This window comes from Mauremys reevesii, linkage group 7 (assembly GCF_016161935.1).
Source record: "Mauremys reevesii isolate NIE-2019 linkage group 7, ASM1616193v1, whole genome shotgun sequence".
Classification (NCBI taxonomy): domain Eukaryota; kingdom Metazoa; phylum Chordata; order Testudines; family Geoemydidae; genus Mauremys; species Mauremys reevesii.
This window is the reverse complement of record NC_052629.1, coordinates 33,213,325-33,235,746: the sequence shown is the minus strand read 5'-3', so window position 1 is coordinate 33,235,746 and position 22,422 is coordinate 33,213,325. Positions and strand designations below refer to the sequence as shown.

The 22,422-nt window shown below is 44.6% G+C and overlaps 1 protein-coding gene across 2 annotated transcripts in view; it reads right to left on the bottom strand.

Moving 5' to 3' along the window:
* PANK1 (pantothenate kinase 1) overlaps window positions 1-8,207 on the bottom strand; it is a 36,927-nt gene extending 28,720 nt beyond the window's left edge. Inside the window, exon 1 of one of the 2 annotated variants that reach the window (XM_039481548.1) lies at window positions 7,904-8,207. In XM_039481548.1, coding sequence (XP_039337482.1) covers window positions 7,904-8,087 — 184 coding nt within the window. In that variant the 5' untranslated portion in view covers window positions 8,088-8,207. Of the gene's footprint in view, window positions 1-7,108; window positions 7,300-7,903 lie in introns of those variants that run through there. The other variant, XM_039481549.1, reaches the window with a different exon arrangement.
* Between the last annotated feature and the right edge of the window lie 14,215 nt (window positions 8,208-22,422).

The window sequence follows — 22,422 nt, the reverse complement described above, 5'->3', positions numbered from 1 at the left end:
ACAAGAAATAAGGAAGTCACTGATTCCTCTGTAATTTCCAAATTACTCTTTAATCTATCAATAATGGGATTATCCTTAGCTAAACAAAACTGCATGATGAGAATAGTTAAACTGCTAATTGACTCTGCTGAGCAGAGGGAAATCTATTCCTAAAGAATCTCAACACCAAATATACATTCCTTGGGAGAAGAGCGAGAGGAGACAACTCTGCTACAGGCAGGGCCGGCTCCAGACCCCAGTGCGCCAAGCGTGCGTTTGGGGCGGCATTTTGCCCGCAGGGCGGCAGGCAGCTCCGGCGGACCTTCCGCAGTCATGCCTGTGGGAGGTCTACCGGAGCTGCGGGACCGGTGGACCTGCCGCAGGCATGACTGCGGAGGGTCCGCTGGTTCCAGGGCTCCGGTGGAGCTCCCGCAGACGAGCCTGCAGATGCTCCACCAGAGCCGCGGAACCAGCGGACCCTCTGCAGGCACGTCTGCAAGAGGTCCCCCGGAGCCGCGGGACCAGCGTGCTTGGGGCGGCCAAATTCCTAGAGCCGCCCCTGGCTACAGGTCCGCATTGCAGTAGGTTACAAAGGATACATTAATAATGTGAAATGCAGTCCTAGAAAGCATAGCATTGACATAGAAAGCCCTACTATGAGTCATAAACACCTAAGAGAATGGAGTAAACATATTAGACCAGAACAGTAATCTGGTGCAGAACTGGTGTGCACACTTAGATAAATTCGTTTTTCCCCCTGTGAACATTAACAGTTTTTAAATGTATAACGGTAATGCTAGATACTGAGTCAAGAACTTATCTGATTGTTACCTGTATATAAAAATCCATCTAGTATTCTTTGACATTTCAAAGCAAAAGCATGCAACTAAGCACACAGAAGGTATCTAAAAGATTACATAATTAAGTAATCTGATAGCCCAGCTGTTGGTGTGTATCTGGGGGAAAGGTTCACTCATGGGTAATATAACCAGGAGTCCTTGTGGTACCTTAGAGACTAATAAATTTATTTGGGCAAGCTTATGCCTAAATACATTTGTTGGTCTCTATGGTGCCACAAGGACTGATTATTTTTGCGGATACAGACTAATATGGCCATAATACATCTTATCTAGTATCCATACATGCTTGAGCCCATATAAACATTACTGTGCAGAATTATGAAATGATAAAACCATGCAGTTAAATATAGAAATACTTTCTTGCATTTTATTTAGCAGTTGTCAAGAGTACATAATAGAACCTCAAAATATAATGTGTTCCTTAGGAATAGAAACGCAATCAGACTCACTAGATAGAGTACCTAGAACACAAAGGTACTTTTCACATTTTTCAAATTATTCCAGCTAGAAGTAATGCACTTTACTAAAAGCTGAACAAAACAATGTTACATTTTTGATAAGCAAGTAGAAAGGTGGGGTTTTTTAAGTCTCCGTTTCAAAGCTATTAATTTCAGGAATCTGGACTACGACATTAATGAACATGCAACTTCATCACGAAGTTTAAAAATCCAAAACAAAATCCAGATGCCAGATCATGCCTTATGAGGAAAAATCCATAGAAGGCCACAATTTAAGAAGAAAACTCCGCAAGACTTGAAGCCTTCAGTGTCTGTCTCAACATGCCCTTTCATGGGAGGGACCTGAAAGCCCACAAAAGAAGTGGGTGGTGCAGGCCTCTATCATCATGAATGTCCCAAGATTTGCAGGGAAACTCATGGACCTCTGTGTAATCTGTCATAGGTCACACCCACTCCACAGAGTCTGACACAGTAGTATGCAGGGCCGCCTCCACGCACAAGCGGAGCAAGCACGTGTCTGGCGCAGCACATGCTAAGGGGTGGCGTTCCGTCCATTCTTGGGGCGGCACAGTCCGGGGGCGGCTTTTTTTTTTTATTTGCACTTCGGCAGTTTGGGCAGCGGCAGTCCGAGAGGTGGGGTTTTTGGGGGGGTTTTTTTGCACACACTTCGGCAGTTCGGGCAGCAGTCCGAGCAGGTTCTTTTTTTTTTTGCTTGGGGTAGCAACAATGGTAGAGCCGGCCCTGGTAGTATGGCTTCCTTAAGTGGCTCCTTTTACTCTTGCATCCAGCTGGTATCTGGTTAAAAAATCCTCAAATATAGAAGGATGGCTCTGGAGTAGCATGTACTCAGAATTTTGGGCAGGGGACCACAAGGTTCCTACTGACTTTATAGAGTAGACTTACAGCTAAAACCTAGCACTTGGGAGAATTTATCCCACATTGGTTCTCTCATAGCTCTGGGAGCCACTGTAACCTCTTAAATGGTCTCACAGCAACAATAGGACACAAAAGGGATTGTCTTTAAAAGTGTGATTATCCAGTGAATGTTACATAATCTGGTTCCCAGTTGGCTTTTTGCATTGAAGATGCTTAGGCTGACTGACAGGCTGGAAAGCTACTGCTTTAACTGTGGGCTTGTACACACTACCACTTATGTCAGTATAACTTCTGTCTCTCAGGGATGAAAATAACCCTGTAAATAACCAGGCAACGTAAGTTACACTGACTTAAGCACTGGTATGGACAGCGCTATGTCCCACCAACATAGTTTCCACCTCTTGCAGAGATGGTTTTATTATGCCGACAGGAGAGCGCTCTCCCATTGGCATAGAGCACTTCTAGTGTAGCTGTGTGAGATTTAACTACTGCTTACTACTAACTACTACTTCCTCGTCAATTGGAGAAAATAAAGGTGGATGGCATCGTCCTCATTTCTGCCAAATGCTTCCTGTGAAATATCTGCCTTGGGTCTTACGAAGAATCTAGATGCAATAATCATTCTTATTTTACTGATTATTTCTTGAGCACTGCATAAATGCTTAAATTTAAAACAATTACTGAATCAAAGTGAAATATTTGTTTTGCTTTGTGTCAAGTAAAGCCTACCTGCTTATCTGTCACCAGGACCCCAACCTTACATCCTGTTTCTGCTGGGTGTGGATAGTGAGCATCTCAAATGCTGCTTAGTTCAGAGTGTCCCGGGCGCATTGAAGAACTACAATGAGTCCATCCTGTTACATAATCTTAGAATAAACAAAATGGCATTAACATGGTAGGTGCTTATTGAGTGCCTACTGCCTATTGGGGGGAAAACACATATAGATGTTTAGTATGATCGCCTATTCACATAAATGTGAGGACAGGTATGTTTATTTGGGTGTGTTACCCCAAACATACTGTAGACTGATTACCTAAAAATGTAATTTTAAAAGATAAGCAGAGTCAGACTGGGTCATTTCTTGAGCAAGGTACCTCCATGGAAAACACAGATGCTGCAAGAAGTGATGATTTAATAGGAGGCCCAGTCTTAGGATTTGTGATTAAGCAAGCTTCTGGAAGTGAGGAGGATCAAGCCAGGTCACGATTTCTCTAACTTTCCAGTGTTGTTGCTGAAATGCATGAGTATGTGCGATTCTACTGCTGCAGAAGGAGATATGGCATCTTTTCATCTCACAGGATGCAGAGCCCCAAAGCACCACTTGCTTTGAATTTGCTTACAGCCACACTTATTTGCTTGACACCACTCTTTCCTCTGAATATTGAAACAATTCTTCAGCATGCTGTCAGGGGACACTGTGCTGCCAGAGGTGTTTTCTTCCGATGAGATGTAGAAAAGAGGTCCTGATCATTAGAAGATCCAATAGCATTTTGGTGTAAAGGATGGAGCGCTAATGTCCTGAGTGACATCCAGTGAGTAATTCTGTCCTGCTTACTTTAAGTTCTCCCTGCAGTTTCAGTTGGAGACAAACAAACTTATACAGTATTGCTGGCAAAGAACATAGTTGCAACTTTCCACCCTACAGATGCCTGCATGTCACTGTGGGTGAATAAGCCCTGTGTTTTTCAGGCAGCAAAGCATTTGGGAGTAAAAGCGCTATAAAAATCTATGCTGTGTGCACGTGTACCTTGTATGTGAATGATTGCAACAATCTAACTACAAGCTGGCTCAAAAACAATATATGCTATATGATGCTACAGCTTGAAACATTTAGAAATTACAGCTAGTGCATATTGCAGGTGCTCTCCTATTAAGTAATGCTGCTTGCCAGGAGCACACATTCTCTGTGACAGGAGAGGAGATTCCAATTGATTTTCAGGTACTGTTTCTGATCAGTACCCTTAAAAGGTCTGTCTTGACTAGAAGTGGTTAAGTTTAGCACATGCTGGTTAACCTTGACCTAATTTGACCTTTTTCCTAGTGTATGCAGGGTAATACCTTGAAGCATGATTTAGCTAGCTGAGGTGTACAAGAGGCGACCTATGTGGCTACACCACTATTTGATGGGAATTGACACAGAAAGTTAGCTATGAAGACTATCCCTGATGATCATCATCTTGTCTTTCTGGGTGTCATAATTCCTTGCACTCCAAAGCACATCTGAACAGGCTCATCAAGTGGATGCTTTAAAATAGTTACAAAAACTTAACATGGTTATTCCATGTAAATGAAACCTTTCTGTAAAGAGCTGTGAGGCTGGGGCCTAAGCTAGCTAGATATATGCACAAGTGATCCAAAAAAAAAGAAATTCATACAATAGGTCACCAACAGATCATTCAGTGCAAGCTAAAATAAAACTATCCTTTTGGAGTGGCTGGGAGGGGATCCCCAAACAATGATAGAATCAATTCAAGAGCTTCAGAAAAGTAGATACCATATCCTAACTAGCAAACAGTTTTGGTTTCAAGTGAGAATGTTCCCCTCCCAAAATCCTGTATTTCCAGTCTTTATTCCTGTCTGTCATGTTCTGGCAGACTCCATACCAATCAATACATAATAAATGTTTCACTTATGTGGATTTAGAATGCAATTATACCTTCAGTTTGACAACTTTTTCTTGTTGGTATACTAGGAAATGCTTTGCACATTGTGAAAGAAAATTGGCAAGAATAGTGGTCAATACTAGAAGACTTAGTGCAGTTACCACATGCATTTTGCAATGTGCCCTTTAACACACATACATATCCAAGCACCAATGTTAAACATCATACAAAACCAGAAAAACAGGATTGTTCATTGTTGTGCTCTATTCAGATCCTGTCAATCTTACACTATTTTCTATACCTTTGCTCTCTGGTGAACAATATGAAACATGTTAAAATAAGTGCCAGAATATACTATTCTCCTGGAAGTGTAATACATAGCTGTAAATATACTTATGTACAAGACAGCTATAAAACCCCCAAATTTATTAGAGATGTTATTAACGATGTTATTAAAGAAACTCATCTACTCCCTTGAGCCTGAACTGAGTCTACTGGGTGTTTGTTTCACCATCAACTGGTGTCTTCAGTAGGACACTGCAGACCAATAATTTTATAATCTTTACTACTGGATTGTTTACCATGCTTCTGGTCTTTTCAGAAAAAGATTTGAAGGAATGAAATGCCTTATTCCCTCTTATTTAAGAGATTATGTGACTCCATAGAAATCTTATCCTTCCGGTTTCTTCATAACACTCAGAATTATATTTTTAAACTTTGACACAATAGTGCAGACCAAGCTTAATAATATATAATCAAAACTACCAAGCAAGTATGCTAATCTGTGGTTTTGTTTTATTGCACCTCAAATATGCATTCTAGGCTTAATTATTATTCTTGTAGTTTTTAAAGTAGATATCACAATCATTTTGCAAATAAGAATTAGTCTGTTGTCATTCAACTCTTCCTTCTACCAAATGCAGAGTAGAATGTGTACAGGTACTGCAGAGGTTAAATGACTATTCAATGCAGACATACTGTTTATACTTAAACAAAAACAAAAACAAAACAAAACAAAAAGATATTGAGTGGTGACACTTAGATATTAAAGTTAAAATAAACCATATATGTGAAAAAAGGTTCTTAATAAGTAGCCCTATGAAAATTACAGCTCAACACACAGGTTATTTTTAAAAATAAAACAGTTCTGTTCCTATAGTTAGTTTGAGAGGAAGGGGTTTTCTTGTTTTTAAATCTTTTCACTATAAGCTATTATCACTGGGCAAGTCAAGGAGGTGAACCACCACCACCACCAAGGATATAAACAAGAAGTTTTTGTTGCACCTTATTAACTACCAGGTTTTTTAACCTACCAAAAAAACAACAACAAACAAACTCCAGTCCAGTAAGCCTGTATTAAAATGAACAAGGTTATCTTTGAAAGTGTTGGTTTAGCTTTATCTCTAACAAGTCTTTTTACACATTTGGTGAGAAAGAAACTTTACTTTAACGCCAAAAAATTCCACTGGAGAAGTCATCTACTGTCAAAACAATACATCTCATGGAATCCAGAAGAAATCCAAGATATCTATCTACACACAAACTATTTTGTACTTAGTTTAAACTACATTATGTTTTGGCATAGGGTACTTATGGTTCTAACTATTTCTGATTACTTGCTCAGAATATGCTGAACTTAAAAACCCTATACAAAGGAGAAAGTGAATGAGGTCAATAAATCTCAGTTCCAACCACTACAGCAAGCATGCAGCAAAGAGTAGAGCTGTTTGTTTCCTAATGTCAATTCACAATTGGATTTACATATAAAGTTTTGGAATTAAATAGCTTTCTTTCATAATTGAACCTAGGTATTAAAAGTCATCCATTACTAAGCAAATAGAGTATAGGAGTACTTGTACTCCTGTTCTTTTTGCGGATACAGGCTAACACTGCTTCTCCTCTGAAACCTGTCAAATAGAGTATGTTATCAGTAATGAAGAAACACATAAATAGTACAAATATTTTGAAGACACTTGGACTTGCAGCTTTAAAAAAAATATGTTAAGTGGGCAGTCAATTTACCAGTCCTTAAAAAACCAAACAACAACAAAAAATAGGCAATAATCACAAAGAATACACTTTACATACAAATTTCAGATTGTATCAACAGTATAAATAAAAATGCTTCCAATAAAGCAGATTAATCAAACATTTAATTTCCAGATTAACTATTCTTCATTTTACAGGTGAACATATACAAGTACAATATTATTCCTATGCAAAAGTGGTTTGCGTTTCCTTTTTTGTTCAGTAATGAAATACGTAAAAACAGCAATAAAACATTAACAAGTCTACTAATGACCTTAATTCATACCCGTCTCATTTACTTACAATGGTTCTTAGCAATTATGAGCTTCATTGGAATGTCTAAGTCACAGAGGACCATGTCAAAGGCAGCTAAATTAATAACTGATTCAAGGTGTGTCTACTGAAAATCCGAGGCTATATCATCTACAAATTTACATCCCAAGGTATCGGAACTGTAAGCCTTTTTTAACAAGGTCACATTTATGCCAGCTGTAAATTAGGAAATCTCTCATTTTAGCTTTCAGACACAGCAATTAAGAAACCAATCCACAAACCCACCACCTTCCAGCCTCCTCATTGGTCAATCGCTGACCCAGCCCACATGGTATCAGTAGGTGTGTCCCCAAAACACAGTTTTATTGGCTGAAATAAGATGGGTATTAATGAACTGATTTTGCGGTATGGGGGGGAGGGGGCTGTCAGTCACACTGCAGAAATCCTCAGCACACTCACCAAGCTGGCGAAAGGGGGAAGAATGGGCATCCCCCCCGTAGCTGGCCTTAGAAAATCACTGACCTCAAACAGTGAAACAGATACAGAGGACTTGGACTCATTTATAGGCAAAGTCCTTGTTCTCCAGGAGGAGGTCACAAGGGATCCCTTTCCCCCTAAAAGACTAACAGGAGCCTGGGGACCTCGGGGGCAGGCAATAAAGGAACTGAAGTCGGCGAGGCTAGGGCTTGTGGGTGCCCGCCCAGGAGCCGGGCTGGCACCGCTGTGTAACAAGCCCTTCTCCCCGCGCCGGTGGAGCTGGCGAGGCAGCACTGCGGGGTGTGCGGAGGGCGGCGCAAGCCTGAGCCCAGCGCGTGCATCACTTACGCGGCCTGTTCCGCCTGCCCGAGTCCCGCCGTCTCCGCAGCCTGCATTTCTTGGCCGGGGAGCCGTGGCCGGGCACCGGCGGCGGCGGGTGGAAGCCGTTGTGCAGCAGCCCGTTGAGCAGCGAGCCGGAGGGGGCGGCTGCAGCCGGCGGGGCGCCAGGCTGGGCTCGGGGCCGCTCCCCCATGGCGGCGGCGGCAGCGGCCTCGCTCCTTTGTCTCCGCGCAGCGGGTTGGGCCGGGCTGGGCGGCGGAGCCTCAGCGCCCGCAGCTCATGCTGTTCCCGTCCCCGCCGCAACCTGCTCTGGATGCGGCGCCGCTGCCGGAGCTCCTGCCGGCAGCGCACGGCGCAGGCGTCCTGCCCGCTGCGGAGGGGGGGTGGGAGCGGCGGCAGCGTGGAGGCGCCCGCTGCGGGGACTGAGCGTCCCGGGATCGGAGCCGCCGCTGCCGTGCGCGTTCCCGGGGCGGAGGGGGCCGGAGCCGGGGCCCTGTGTGCGCCCAGCCCGGCGCCGCGTTCGCGTGGGGTGTCGGGGGCCTGCCTGGCTGGGGATGTGCCGGGGCGGGATGAGCGCCCGGCCCGGCCTGTGGCGGCACCTCGGGGCTGTGCGGCGTGTCTGGACGCTGGGTGTCTCAGCCCTCAGCTGTCCGGGCGTGTTTGCCGTGCGCTGCTTGTCTGGCCTTGCTTCTGGGCACGTGCTGTGGGCTCTGTGCACCACGCTGTTTCTCTGGCGCCTGCTGTCCAGGGTGCGTGTAGCGCATGGGTGCCAGGTTGGTATAGCTTTTGGTGGTGCCCAGACCGGGTCCAAGCAGAGCCATCCGGTCTGGGGCAACCGCCCCGGGCCCTGTGCTTTGGGGGACCCCGCAGTTCAGGGAGATGTGGGGTCCAAGCAGAGCCATCCAATCCATAGGAAGGACCAGGGCAACCGCCCAGGCCCCGCGCTTCAGGAGGATGGGGGGGGGGTGTCCAGGGTGGCCTGGAGGGTTAGCAGGGGGCCTCACGCCTAGCGACCTGGCCCCAGCCTGCCCCACTCCACCTTGTCACCTCCCGGCGTTGCTTGGGGGAGGAGGCAGAAACCGGGAAGGCTTGGGGAAAGGAGTGGCAGGCTGGGGCCAGGCTGCTCACTGCTGTTTGTGCCGCTACACCGGCACCAGCCCCCGCGCCCCCCACCCCAACCTGCAAGCTGCCCTGTACCCACAGCCCCACACTTTGGGGGGGCCTGTGATTCAGGGAGTTGTAGGGTTAGCGGGGGGCCTGGTGCTGGCAGCAGCAAGCAACCTGGCCCCAGTCAGCTCCCTCTCCACCCCCATTCCACCCCTCCACCCCAGTCTCTTTCCCGATTCTGCCATCTCCCCTGAGCGATGCTGGCAGAGCGGGGTGGGCTGGGACCAGGTTGATCACTGCTGCTGGTGCCAGGCCTCCCTTTAACCCCCCCAGGCCACTCTGGACCCTGCATCCCCCTGAAGTGCAGCCCCCCCCCCCCCCAAGCATGGTAAGTCCAAACATTGGTGTAGCCGGGACCACATTCCTAAATATTGGTGAAGCATGGGCCCATATAACTTGCTGCCTATGATGTAGTGTATATATGTACAAACCTATGTGAGTGGCTTGGGCACAGGGTGCTGTGAAGATGCATCCAGTGCCTGTAAACTCAGGATTTCTGTGCATGCTTTGTGCTTCATGGAGAGTTATGTATCTGCATGCACGACCTGTTTCGTTATTTTTGTGTGCTGTTACATATTGTCAACAGTGACTACTCAAGCCTTCAGTGCACGTGACCTCATGCCTTTTTGGTTTGTTGGCTTTCACTACAAGTCTTTGACAATCCTTTTGTGAATCAGATATTTTATCTGACCTCTAAACAGTCCAAGTGCAAAAACCCATTTACTGAATAAAATGTTATTAAATGATAAAGTGCATTAACATAATGAATGTATATAAAATTAGGTGAACTGCATGGTACCTACTATTGGGTATTTGAAAATCACCATAACTGAAACACTTTACAACAAACATGTTCTGGGACTGGTTCATTCTTTCCTAAATGTGGTTTTCAAACTGCAGCTATATTACTGATTCTTATAGGGTGCTGGTGGGTCACTTGGTGCTGGCTCCCTATATCCAGCTGCTATTACAGGTTTCCAGGCTCTTGTCAAGCAGTGGGAAAGAAAGGAGAGACTACTTGCCTCCAGTAGGGGTTCTTGCTCCAGCAGAGAACAGGAGCTGTGTAATCTGTTTTCTTTCTCACACCATCGGAAGCCAGAATGAATGGCCAGGGCATTACGTTCAGGGGAATAGAGGACTAGGCTACAGCAAACCTTGTGCAATGGCAGAGTAGGGGAGAAAGGAACAATACAATTGAGAGTGCGAGATTAAGATCAAAAGGTGACTACTTTGGGGGGAAAATGCACTGAGCATGTACCATTTTAAAGAAGATTAAAGTACCTACATACTTTTGTGATATTTTAGCACATAAGCAATTGCAGTACTTGCAATAGGGATGCTGTGCAGTCATAAACAGGACTACTATTAACAAGTTGGGAAGGGATGGGGTCTGTCAAACAATTCCTGGATTAAGATCTAGTCAGCACTATGATAATTTGAGAATCTCTGCCTTACTATATTGTAGATAAACTAAAAGCCAGACCCCTGCATCTTGAGTTGTGATTTGGTGACCATAAGACCACATGTGATCCATGGAGAGTTGGCTCTTTAGTGTGCTGGCTTTTCTTCTTGATTCCATCTGCTAATGCATGTTATAGAAAGCTAAGGTACATTAAATACTTTCCTAATATTATATTCCCCATGTAAATTACTGCAGGTGCTACACAATTGCACATGAACAGCGGTAGACTCTGTAGTTTTGAATATGAGAAATGGGTCCATGAAAAACTGTGTCTGTAAGATGTGGTCCTTGCTATTAAAATATAGATGAGTTTAGATAAGAAAAACTACAACTGTAAACAAAACAAAAAATACTATTCCAAAATGCAGAAAGTGTCCTGAGACAGGGAGAAGGGTAGGATGTAATTTGCATTTATTATAAATATTTTTGGATGTTTTTCCACATTTTCAAATATATTGATTTCAGTTACAACACAGAATACAGTGCTCACTTTATATTATTATTTTTATTACACATTTGCACTTCAAAAAAGATAAAAAATTGTATGAGGTAAACTGAAAAATACTAACAGTATAGGGCAATCTTTTTATCATGAAAGCACAACTTACAAATGTAGAATTTTGTTTTATGTAACTGCACTCAAAAACAAAACTATAAAACTTTAGAGCCTACAAGTTTATGCACTTATCCACTCAGTCCTACTATGTGTTCAGCCAATCGCTAAGATAAGCAAGTTTTACATTTACGAGAGATTATGCTTACAATGTCGCCTGAAAGTGAGAACAGGCATTCACATGGCACTGTTGTAGCCTGCGTTGCAAGGTTTTTATGTGCCTGATATGCTAAGCATTTGTATGTCCCTTCATGCTTTGACCACCATTTCAAAGACTTACATATTTGGGTAGTCCCATTGAAGCTAACAGGACTAGTCAAGTGCATAAAGTTAAGCAGGTATAAAAGTCTTTGCGAGATCAGTGCCTTAGAATAAGACATATAAGAACATAACATAAGAAAGGCCGTACCGGGTCAGACCAAAGGTCCATCTAGCCCAGTATCTGTCTACCGACAGTGGCCAATGCCAGGTACCCCTGAGGGAGTGAACCTAACAGGCAATGATCAAGTGATCTCTCTCCTGCCATCCATCTCCATCCTCTGACGAACAGAGGCTAGGGACACCATTCTTACCCATCCTGGCTAATAGCCATTTATGGACTTAGCCACCATGAATTTATCCAGACCCCTTTTAAACATTGTTATAGTCCTAGCCTTCACAACCTCCTCAGGTAAGGAGTTCCACAAGTTGACTGTGCACTGCGTGAAGAAAAACTTCCTTTTATTTTTTTTAAACCTGCTGCCTATTAATTTCATTTGGTGACCCCTAGTTCTTGTATTATGGGAATAAGTAAATAACTTTTCCTTATCCACTTTCTCAACATCACTCATGATTTTATATACCTCTATCATGTCCCCCCTTAGTCTTCTCTTTTCCAAACTGAAGAGTCCTAGCCTCTTTAATCTTTCCTCATATGGGACCCTCTCTAAACCCCTAATCATTTTAGTTGCTCTTTTCTGAACCTTTTCTAGTGCTAGAATATCTTTTTTGAGGTGAGGAGACCACATCTGTACACAGTATTCGAGATGTGGGCGTACCATGGATTTATATAAGGGCAATAATATATTCTCAGTCTTATTCTCTATCCCCTTTTTAATGATTCCTAACATCCTGTTTGCTTTTTTGACCGCCTCTGCACACTGCGTGGACATCTTTAGAGAACTATCCACGATAACTCCAAGATCTTTTTCCTGACTCGTTGTAGCTAAGTTAGCCCCCATCATGTTGTATGTATAGTTGGGGTTATTTTTTCCAATGTGAAAATATCAATTCTTTGTCTGTCCCTCAAAGGCATATTTGAATCTCAGAAGTCAAAGTAGTCCCCCAAATCCACCCCCTCACTGTGCTTAATGTTGGCTCCTCATTAGCTTCCTCTCATCTGCTATTGAAATAAAATGTGCAAATTTATTAATTAAATAAGCAGAGCTGGACAGGAAATGGTTTACTTGACTCATCATTTTTTTTCTCTCTCACCAACAGATGCTTGTCCAATAAAAGATATTACCTCACTCACTGTATCTCTCTACACCTAGCACACCACTTTCATGGTATTTATCCTTAAATGTCATATGAGTTCTCTAATAAAAGCTTATGTCAGTGATCCTCTCAATCACTGCAAGATGTATGTTTAAGGATTTGTGTACATGTACTAGAAATATGTTCTAAAGTCTGTCACAAGCCAAAGAGAAAAACAGGTGTCTTCCACACAGGAAGTCTCTCTGTCAAAATGTAAATTAAACATTGTAAGCCAGCACAATGGGAGCCTTATTTACATACTGAGCCAGGACTTGGAGGAAAGGAGCACATTGGAGAATGAACCACAAGGGCTTGCCCTGTCTCTGGGGATAGACAATGAACTTTGGGGAATATAAGGGAAAGGCAAAAGGACACCCTTTTATCCTGCATCTGAGGAAGTAATCAGGCAGTGTAATTACATTCATGAAAACAGGATCCCAGCCTGCCCTGGTTGGAAGCACTGTGTAGGACATTTGGGTGAGGTAGACTTCTTGACACACAAAGTTAGCCTGTTCAGTTACATCTCTTGAGTGTGTTATGATTTTGTTTTATATGTAAACTTTCCACTTCCATTGTTTACTGACTAACTCTTAAATCTTAATCTTTGGTAGTAAACTTGTGATTATTTTCACTATAAACATAAATCAGTGCTGTGGTGTTTATACAAGAAGCTGATCTTGTGTTGACTCAAACAACCTGGTGGGTATACTGTTCCTCTGGTATAACTGTGAGTGTTCAGTGGATAAGGGACTAAATAGTACAGGGAAACACTTGAAAGGGGTTTGGGGACTGAGTATACCTATTGTTAACCTGCAAGGCAAAGTAAGGACTGGCATTGGTTTGGGTGGCTAATATACTGGAGTTAAGCACAAACAAGAAGTCTTCTTTTTGGAGGCAGGGGGGCAACAAGCTGACTCATAGTCCTGGTACTCCAAAAACCATCACACATGTAAAATATGGTTCAAAGCAAATCCTGCTAATAAAGTTTTAACTTTTGAATTTGGGGAAAGGGGTGACCTTACTAAATTCTGCATTCTTACAGAGTTCAGCATAAAACTGGTAGTGATGAACTGGCAATTTCAAAGCAAACATTTTTAGAGGACACCACCCTAGCAAACTTAATGATATTGATGGTTAAGATAGACCATTTCCTACTCACTCCATTTTGGAAACCAGCTATGGCAGACTTGAGGAGGGCTAGATCATTAGTTTGGCTTTGTTGTCACTGTGATTTGCATTACTTTACATTCACGTTGACGTTAACTATTGTTGTCCTTACTCAATGCTTAATCAGATAAATTTCCATTGTTTTTAATGATATTTTCCCTATTAAGGAAAAACTAACAAACTGAGGATCAGATTATGCTGTATACAGCTGTGGAAGGGGAAGACAAGAAGACTTCCTTCCAGTTTTGTAGCCTGCACAAGAGCCGGGCATATCTGTACTTTGGAAAGTACAGAGGCTGTTCCTTCTATTCTATTATTGTTTAACAGTGCAAATAAAACTGTGATTAATTGTGATTTTTTTCTCACGATTAATCACAATTTTTTAATCGTTTGACAGCCCTAATATAAACTGACTATTTTAGTGAATAGTACAGCTCAATATATACTCTATGTAACAAGTAAGAGGTTTTTTCTCTCTTATTAAAAAAAAAAATTCAAAACTTTAGTGTTTCACTGATTAAGAGTTGGGGACAGAAACAAAAAAAGAGACACATAGGTACAGACTTCTTTCTCATCACTAGGCACGTTGTGCTAAAAATAATTTCAAGGACCTCTCCTGCAACTTGCATTTTTATTCTGAGAAAATCAATTTTGAAGTCACATCCTTCTTACTAAGACTCCTACAATAAAACGTAAATTATTCTGTAATACAATAGGGATCACTGAACTTATTGTGAACAAAAAGTTCTTTTGAACCTACTGTGTCTAGTGCTAACTTTTCACTTTGATTATCCTTTATGTTCCTAGGAACAATCAGATTTCTGGAGCTCCTGGCTCTGAATAGTGCTGGCAAACTTTTAATTTTGTTACACTGAGAGACTTACCTTATTTTTACATGGAACGTTGAGACAGAGGTTATAGAATTACTTGTACTCAACCACTCTAAGCAAAGGCATTATGTCTCTGCAGTGCAACAAAAAGAAAGCATAGAAAAAACGGTTACTCACCTTTCTGTAACTGTTGTTCTTACAGATATGTTGCTCATATCTATTCCAGTTAGGTGATTCCCAAACCTTACCTTGGAGGTGGGGTCGGAGTCAAGGTACTGCAGACTGAAGAACTGCCCTGGCAAAGGCCGTATCATCATGAGATTGCTGGACGATGGCGTAGTGTGACGTGAAGGTGCACACCGAGGCCCATGTGGCAGCTCTGCAGATATCCTGGAGGGAAAAGTTTGCCAGAAAAGCTGCTGACAATGCCTGAGCTCTCGTGGAATGAGCCATGACAGCAGGAGAAGGGACATTTGCCAGATTGTAGCAGGTACAGATACATGCGGTGATCCATGAAGATATCCGCTGGGAAGAGACCAGTGCACCTTTCGTCTGTTCTGTGATGACGATGAACTGGGTTGTCTTGCAGAATGGCTTTGTCCGGTCTATATAGAAGACAAGCAGTATTCTAGCATCCAGTGAATACAGTTGCTGTTCTTGAAAGTCGGTATGAGGTTTTGAAAATGTCCTGGCTTACATGGAAACGGAAACGGAACACCACTTTTGATAGGAAAGCTTGGTGAGGTCTTAGCTGAATTTTATCCTTAAGAAAGATGGCGTAAGGCGGTTCACACGAGAGAGTCTGTAGTTCGGAAACCCGATGTGCTAAAGTAATGGGCATTAGGAAGGCGACCTTCCAGGAGAGGTAGAGGAGTGAGCAGGAAGCCAGTGGCTCAGAGAGAGGACCCATGAGACAGGAAAGGACTAAATTAAGGTCCCAGACAGGCACGGGTGACTTCATTGGGGGATGGATTTTTTCCCAAGCCTTTCAGGAAGCGCCCCACAACAGGATTTGCGAACACTGAGCACCCGGCCGTCCCTGGGTGGAATGCCAAAATGGCTGTAAGGTGAACCTTAAGGGAGCCAAAAGCTAGATGTTGGTCCTTCAAGTGCATCAGGTAGTCCAGGATGCACGGAATTGAAGCTTGGAGTGGGGGCACCTGCCACTGAGCACACCAGATGGAAAACCTTTTCCATTTAGCTACATAAGTAAGTCTGGTAGAAAGCTTGCGGCTTTCCAGGAGCACCTGGTTTACCAAGTCCAAACAGGTGCATTCAGCCTGGTTCAACCATGGATCCTCCAGGCCATGAGGTGGAGTGATTGAAGGTTAGGGTATAGGAGAAGACCATGGTTCTGTGAGATGATGTTGGGACTGAGAGGTAGACGTAGCGGAGCCCGTATTGACAGATCCAATAGGACGGGGTACCAGCACTGGCAGGGCCAGGCAGGAGCCACCAGTATGACGTCCGCCTTGTCCCGGTGGACTTTGAGGAGCACCTTGTGGATCAGCAGAAATGGCGGGAAGGCGTAAAGTAGTTGGCTAGACCACGTGATCAGGAAGGCATCTGCAATCGAGCCTGGGCTGTGACCTCGGAAGGAGCCAAAGACTGGGTATTTCCTGTTGGTCCACGAAGCGAACAGATCAATTCAGGGATTCAGGGAAACCCCCAGCTGCGGAAGACAGAGTGAATGATGTTCGGATGAATTGACCATTTGTGCATAACATGAGTAGAAACCCTTACCCCTGAGCTCCCGAGGTGCTTCCTCCACTGCTCCTAGGGCGAGAAGCGCTTGTACCTCTTGGATGAGAAGTTGCTCGTGAGAGGGGTCCCTGAAGAGGGACGGGGAAGGAGGGTAGGTTGGAGCAAAAGAGGATAGAATATCCTGCCTCCACCGTGCGAAGGACCCAATGGTCCAATGTAATGAGGGACCAGGCATGGTAGAAATGGGATAGGTGGTTCAGAAAGGGATAGCTGGCTGGGTTGTGAACTTATAGCCCGTCCTCGAGCGCATCTTCAAAATGGGTGCTTAGATCCCGGAGGGGGCTTGGATTGCCCTTGACCCTGCCCAGGAGGAGGTCATGATGGCCTATGCCGGGAGTATCTATTTCTCCTATGGGAGAAGTCCTGCCTGGGTCTAGGCAGGAAGGAGTGCTGTTGGGTGGGCTGAGGTTTAAATGGCTTTCTGAGAGTTGCCGGGGTATGCATGCCCAAAGATTTAATGGTATTTCTCGTGTCTTTCAGGGTATGCAGATGGGAATTGGTTTGCTTGGTGAATAGACCTTGGCCATCAAAGGGAAGGTCCTGGATTGTGTGTTGCACTTCAGGTGGAAGACCCAATGACTGGAGCCAGGCATTCCGATGCATGGCAATGCTGGATGCCAAGGTGCATGCTGCCGTGTCCATGGCATTGAGGGAACTCTGGAGGGATGTGTGAGATACTAGTTTGCCCTCCTCGGCGATGGCCCCCAGTTCCGTGCAAGACTCAGACGGGAGGAGTTCTTGGAATTTAAGGTCCACAGACCACGAATTATATCTACTGAGGATCACAAGTTGGTTCGCAATTCAAAATGAAAGACCATCAGTATAATACATTTTTCTGCCAAAGAGGTCCAGCTGTTTGGCGTCCTTTGATTTGGGGGCAGGCCCCTGTTGGCCCTGCCTTTCCTTTTCATTCACCGTGTCCACCACAAGAGAACATGGGGCGGGATGAATAAAAAGATATTAATATCCCTTGGTGGGAACAAAATACTTTCTTTCCACTCCTTTGGCTGTGAGGGGAATGGAGGCCAGAGTTTGCCAGAGTGCTTTGGTGTTGGATTGAATAGTTTTGTTCATGGGGAGGGCCACCCTGGAAGGCCCTTCTCGACCTAAAATGTCCACCATAGGGTCCTCATCTTCCACAATCTCCTCCACTTGGAGGTTCATGTTTAGGGCTACGCGCCGGAGCAGTTTCTGCAGAACTCTGAAGTCCACAGGGGGTCGGCCAGATGTGGACATACCGGTCACAGCCTCGTCAGGGAAGATGAAGACGACTGTATCGGGAGAGCCGGGTCTCAAGTGGCCCCTTGGTCTGTTGGGACCAGATCTTCCTGGGCACTTGGGGCAGCCTCCACGATGGGTGGGGCTGGCTCCATGGATTGTGCCTAGTCTGGAGGAGGGCGGCTGAGGGTCTGGAGGAGGGAGGCCTCAGGAGGCTAGGTGCCTGATCATGATGGCGGAGGGGGGAGGGAGGGACACCCTGGGCCTGATGATATGCCCAAGGGGTCCAAAATTGCCACCAGGGTTGCCAGTGGGGCACTGAGGGGTCATGCCTGAGAATTCCCAGACCCGACTGGGGAATGTCCGAAGCCCCCAAAGCTCTCTCTGACCTAATAGAAGAGGATTGACAGTGCGACGGCTAAGGGGGGGCGGTGTGCGACTGCACCAATGGAGGCACCAAGTCCCTTGACAGGCGAGGATCATGCGGTGATTGGTGCCGCTATGGAGAGCGGTGCCATGATGGCGACAGTGACTGTGACCCGTGCCATGCCGGGGAGCGGTGCTGCGATGGGGGATTGGCGCCGTGATGATGACCAGTACCGCGATGGAGACCGGTGTTGGGATAGAGAGCGGTGCCATGATGGTGAGCGGTGCCACAGTCAGCAGCTTGGAGAGGTTTGGTGCAAGGCGGTGCCGGTCCAAGCGGTGCCGTGAGGTCACCAAACACAATCTAGACCTCGAGCAGGACCATGTCCTGACAGCCAATGACGACCTCGAGCGTGAACGGCTCCGAGGATCGGGGCTGCAAGACCAGCGTCGCGAGCCTGACCGGTGTCGTGAGTCAGACTGGTGTGGTGCCAGGACTCTGAACGACGCTGGGACTCAGAGTGGAGTCGAGATGCTGGTCTGGGAGCGGACAGTCTGAACATTGCCGGCTTATCCCTTGACGGTACCGGGGCTCGGGTCGGTGGTCCTGGGATCGGGGACACCAGTGCCATCATTTCGATGGGCCCTCTAGCAACCTTGAAGGTGTCCGCGGTGGAGGGTAATGTAACCTCCTCCACTTGCAGGGGCCCTTATGGCACGCAGCTGGTTTGAGCAGACAGGCCTAGTGGTTGTGTCAGACTTAGAGGCCTGGTCTGAGTTTTGCTCAGTCGGGCTTGCAGTGTCTGCTTTGGACCCATTGGAAGGTCCTCCCAAGGCTTGCTTTTTATGAGTGACCGGAGAATGGGAGTGGTGCCGGGGAGGACGCCTTTGAGGCCCGGGAGATTGTTGGTCCCTAGGAGGGTGTGCCAGGTCCTTCTGTGGCGCTGTGGACAGTACTGCTGGGGGAGCACTGCGCACTGAGGCACTTGGGCCTGCATCCTGAGAGGGACGCAGTGCAGACTCCCTGAGGAGTTGCTTGAGGCAGATTTCTCTCTCCTTTCTTGTACGAGGCTTAAAGGCTTTACAGATTTTACACCTGTCTGCCTGATGAACCTCCCCCCGACACCTAAGGCAGGAGTCATGGGGATCGCCTGTGGGCATGGGCTTGCCACAAGAACTGCAGGGTTTGAAGCCCTGGGATGGCATGCCCCAGAGCTCCGCAGGGCACTCATTGGAGGGAAGGACCCCCACAACTGCTATGCTACACTTAACAACTAAGATAACTACTAACGATTAACTAACAAAGGTAACTATGTACAAAGAGAAGAGAAAGCTAGGGAGCAGTGGAGCACTTGATAACGAGACCACTGTTATAACTGTTCCTATATAGAGCACCATATTGGCGCCACTCCAGGGGGCTCCCCAGCCAGCCTAGGGAAAAGTTTTCGACATCCGTGCACGTGGCACACGCACACACCTAACTGGAATTGATATGAACAAGCACGTGAAGAAGAATAGAATTTATTGTTTTAAAGTTCTCTCTGTGCCCACTGAAAATAGATTTTTATTGTCCTATCCCATCACAAGCTCTAATTAATCACAATAATACATTCTTCTGGCTGGTTGTTCTGTCTAGGGATACTGGGCATCAATTTATTTTTATTTTTCTGGCCCATTTATAAAATATTCCCAGTACCAAGGTTTCAAGGAACACAGTTGTTTTTTTAAATACATCATCTCATTTTAATGAGGAAATAAAAAAGAAAGAGAGAGAAAATAAATACCAGTCCCTTCATATAAAGGCTTGGGAAAATGATTGGAGCTTAGTGACCACTATATTAATGATTAAGAGTAACAAATGATCATAATGGCTTACTAGGCATTATGAATAAACCACCAGATGCACAACATTTTCCCTTAGAGAAATAAGAAATTTAGCTGGATCAATCATTCTCTGTTGGAAGAAGGAAGGAAGAAATGGCAAGTTCTGATCTCTATCTGAAGAAGCTCTGACCATAACACAGTGTGGTCTTCACCTCTTCAATAACAAAATCCAGCCTAAACACAAGATCCAGAATGTGCCCACCTATAAAGGCAGCAGAAGGAAATAGGCCCACAATTGATATGGTGGGCTATGAAATCCTGAGCCAATCAAGAAGAGCCATTGTTGGTTTTATGGCCTCTACATTTTAACTATGCCAGTCTTCATTCCTCATGTCCCTACCATTGTTGCTGGAACAATTTGTATAGTGGGGGTGCTGAGAGACATTGAACCAAACTGTAAACCCTGTATATGATGGATACCACTTCAAGCCAGGGTATCTGGAAACATCCCCACAACTGTAGTCCCAGCACCTATGGTCCCTACGCCCTGGTTACTTAAACAAAATGAACACATACCAACAAATCAATTTTTGGAGTGGACTACCTCCTGCATATCAAAACAGATGAAAATAACACTGGGTTGAAAACAACACTGTTCCTAGTAGGGGTTAGATTCCCAGATCAAGGAGAGAAAACACTGCTTTCTGACAACCATATAGACTAAACAATACTGGAGATTAGTTTCCTAGGTAATCTAGTGTAGTTTTATAAAACATTTTTCAGAAAAAGCTTTTCCCTTATCAGAGAAACCAAGCTAGAATCCTTGTTTCTGCTGCTCAGAGAATCCATGCTATAATCCTCCTACCAACCAAGTGTAAACCTGGTTATACCTAGCTTGGTTCCAATCATAGCGTACATGGGGCCTTCATGGGCAATATGGAGTGTATAATATCCTCCTGACTTTTTAATAAATAACGCTTAATACTGATATAGCACTTTGTGTCCATAGATCTCAAAACGTTTTATAAAAATGAAAAATCATCATTATTCTCATGTTACAGATGGGGAAACTGAAGCAATGGTGAAATAAACAAAACAAGTCAATGGCAGAGCTGGGCCTAAAGCTCAGGACCGCCTATCAACCAAATGCTTTCATTTCTTCAGACTATGCTACCTTCCATGTCACATTCAGTATGTTCATGACATGGGCCCTTGTAAACGTCTCCCTCTTTGCGTTCTATAACAGAAACAAGGATTTATGTATGTCTCTCATTTCTGCCGGCTGTCTCTTATTTGTGTTACTTTCTTTTGTTCTGACTCCCTGAGCCTACCACACTGAACCCCCCCCAACAATTTTTCATCAATGTTTTGTTGTCCTATTTTTAATACCCCAAGAAGATCTTCATATCTTTATTTTGCATATACACAAGTCTGATGTGATTTAGCTGTCACCAGCATGATCAAAGTTCTGAGTAGTCAGGTTGTGGACAACAAAACACAAGGACTGTAAACAGTATGCTTGGCCTAGTTTATATGATCTTCCCCACGTCACCAGTTGTTTGATTTTCTGCTTTCTAGTCCCTCTCTTGGAGTTGGACAAAGTTCACAGGGTAAAGAGTACTGCTCAGTGATCTGTATAACAGTTTTGTCAGTCATTCTCTTGTCTCATGAGGTCAATCTCATGTGTACCGTGCAGCAACAATTTCACGTAAGTCTGTAAGTGGCCTGATTTTTAGAATAAGTATGTACCTGTGCCTCCAACGAATATGAACCTGTGATGACATTGTCCAGTCCGAGTACACCACTACCTCGATATAACGCCACCCTATATAACACGAATTTGGATTTAACGTGGTAAAGCAGTGCTCCGGGGGAGGAGGGGGGGCGGGCTGCGCACTCTGGTGGATCAAAGCAAGTTCAATATAACACGGTTTCACCTATAACGTGGTAAGATTTTTTGGCTCCCAAAGACAGCGTTGTATCGAGGTAGAGGTGTATTGAGAGTTACATTTGAACAACATGAATATCTCACCGAAACTTGCCAATCTTTCTTCTTTGTTATAACACGTAAAAATAAGCCAGAGCAACTATGACAAAATTGTAATCAGAATCTTATTCATGCTCTCATTGTATGGTAAATACTTCAAATGCAGTTAGCACCTGAGTTTTTAAGGGAGGTGTGTCTGTTTGTATGCAGGGGGTGGGGGTTCCCTGCAGCCAGTATCCTTTAAATGTGGCATTTGTCAATAAAAGAGGGGAACAAAGAAAGGTGGGGAGAAAGAGAAGGTCTGCAGTAGACTTGCCCAAAATGGAGCCAATGTTCACAGCTTTGCACACTGAGTTCTGTTTTCATCACTGTCAGACGTCACCATTAGATTTGATTTGATCAGATCAGTCCTGCACTGTTGTATCACCTTTCAAACTGATAGCATAAAAAACAAAGAAAGAAGGTTACAGGCAACCACCTTTTGAAATGACTTGTCACCCACTGCTATGTAATCCCTTTTCTCTCTAACCTCACCCAATTTACAGAAACCAAGGAATGGTATCTGAATAAACAAACACAAATCTTTGCAGCAAATAATTAGTAGTATGCTTTTAT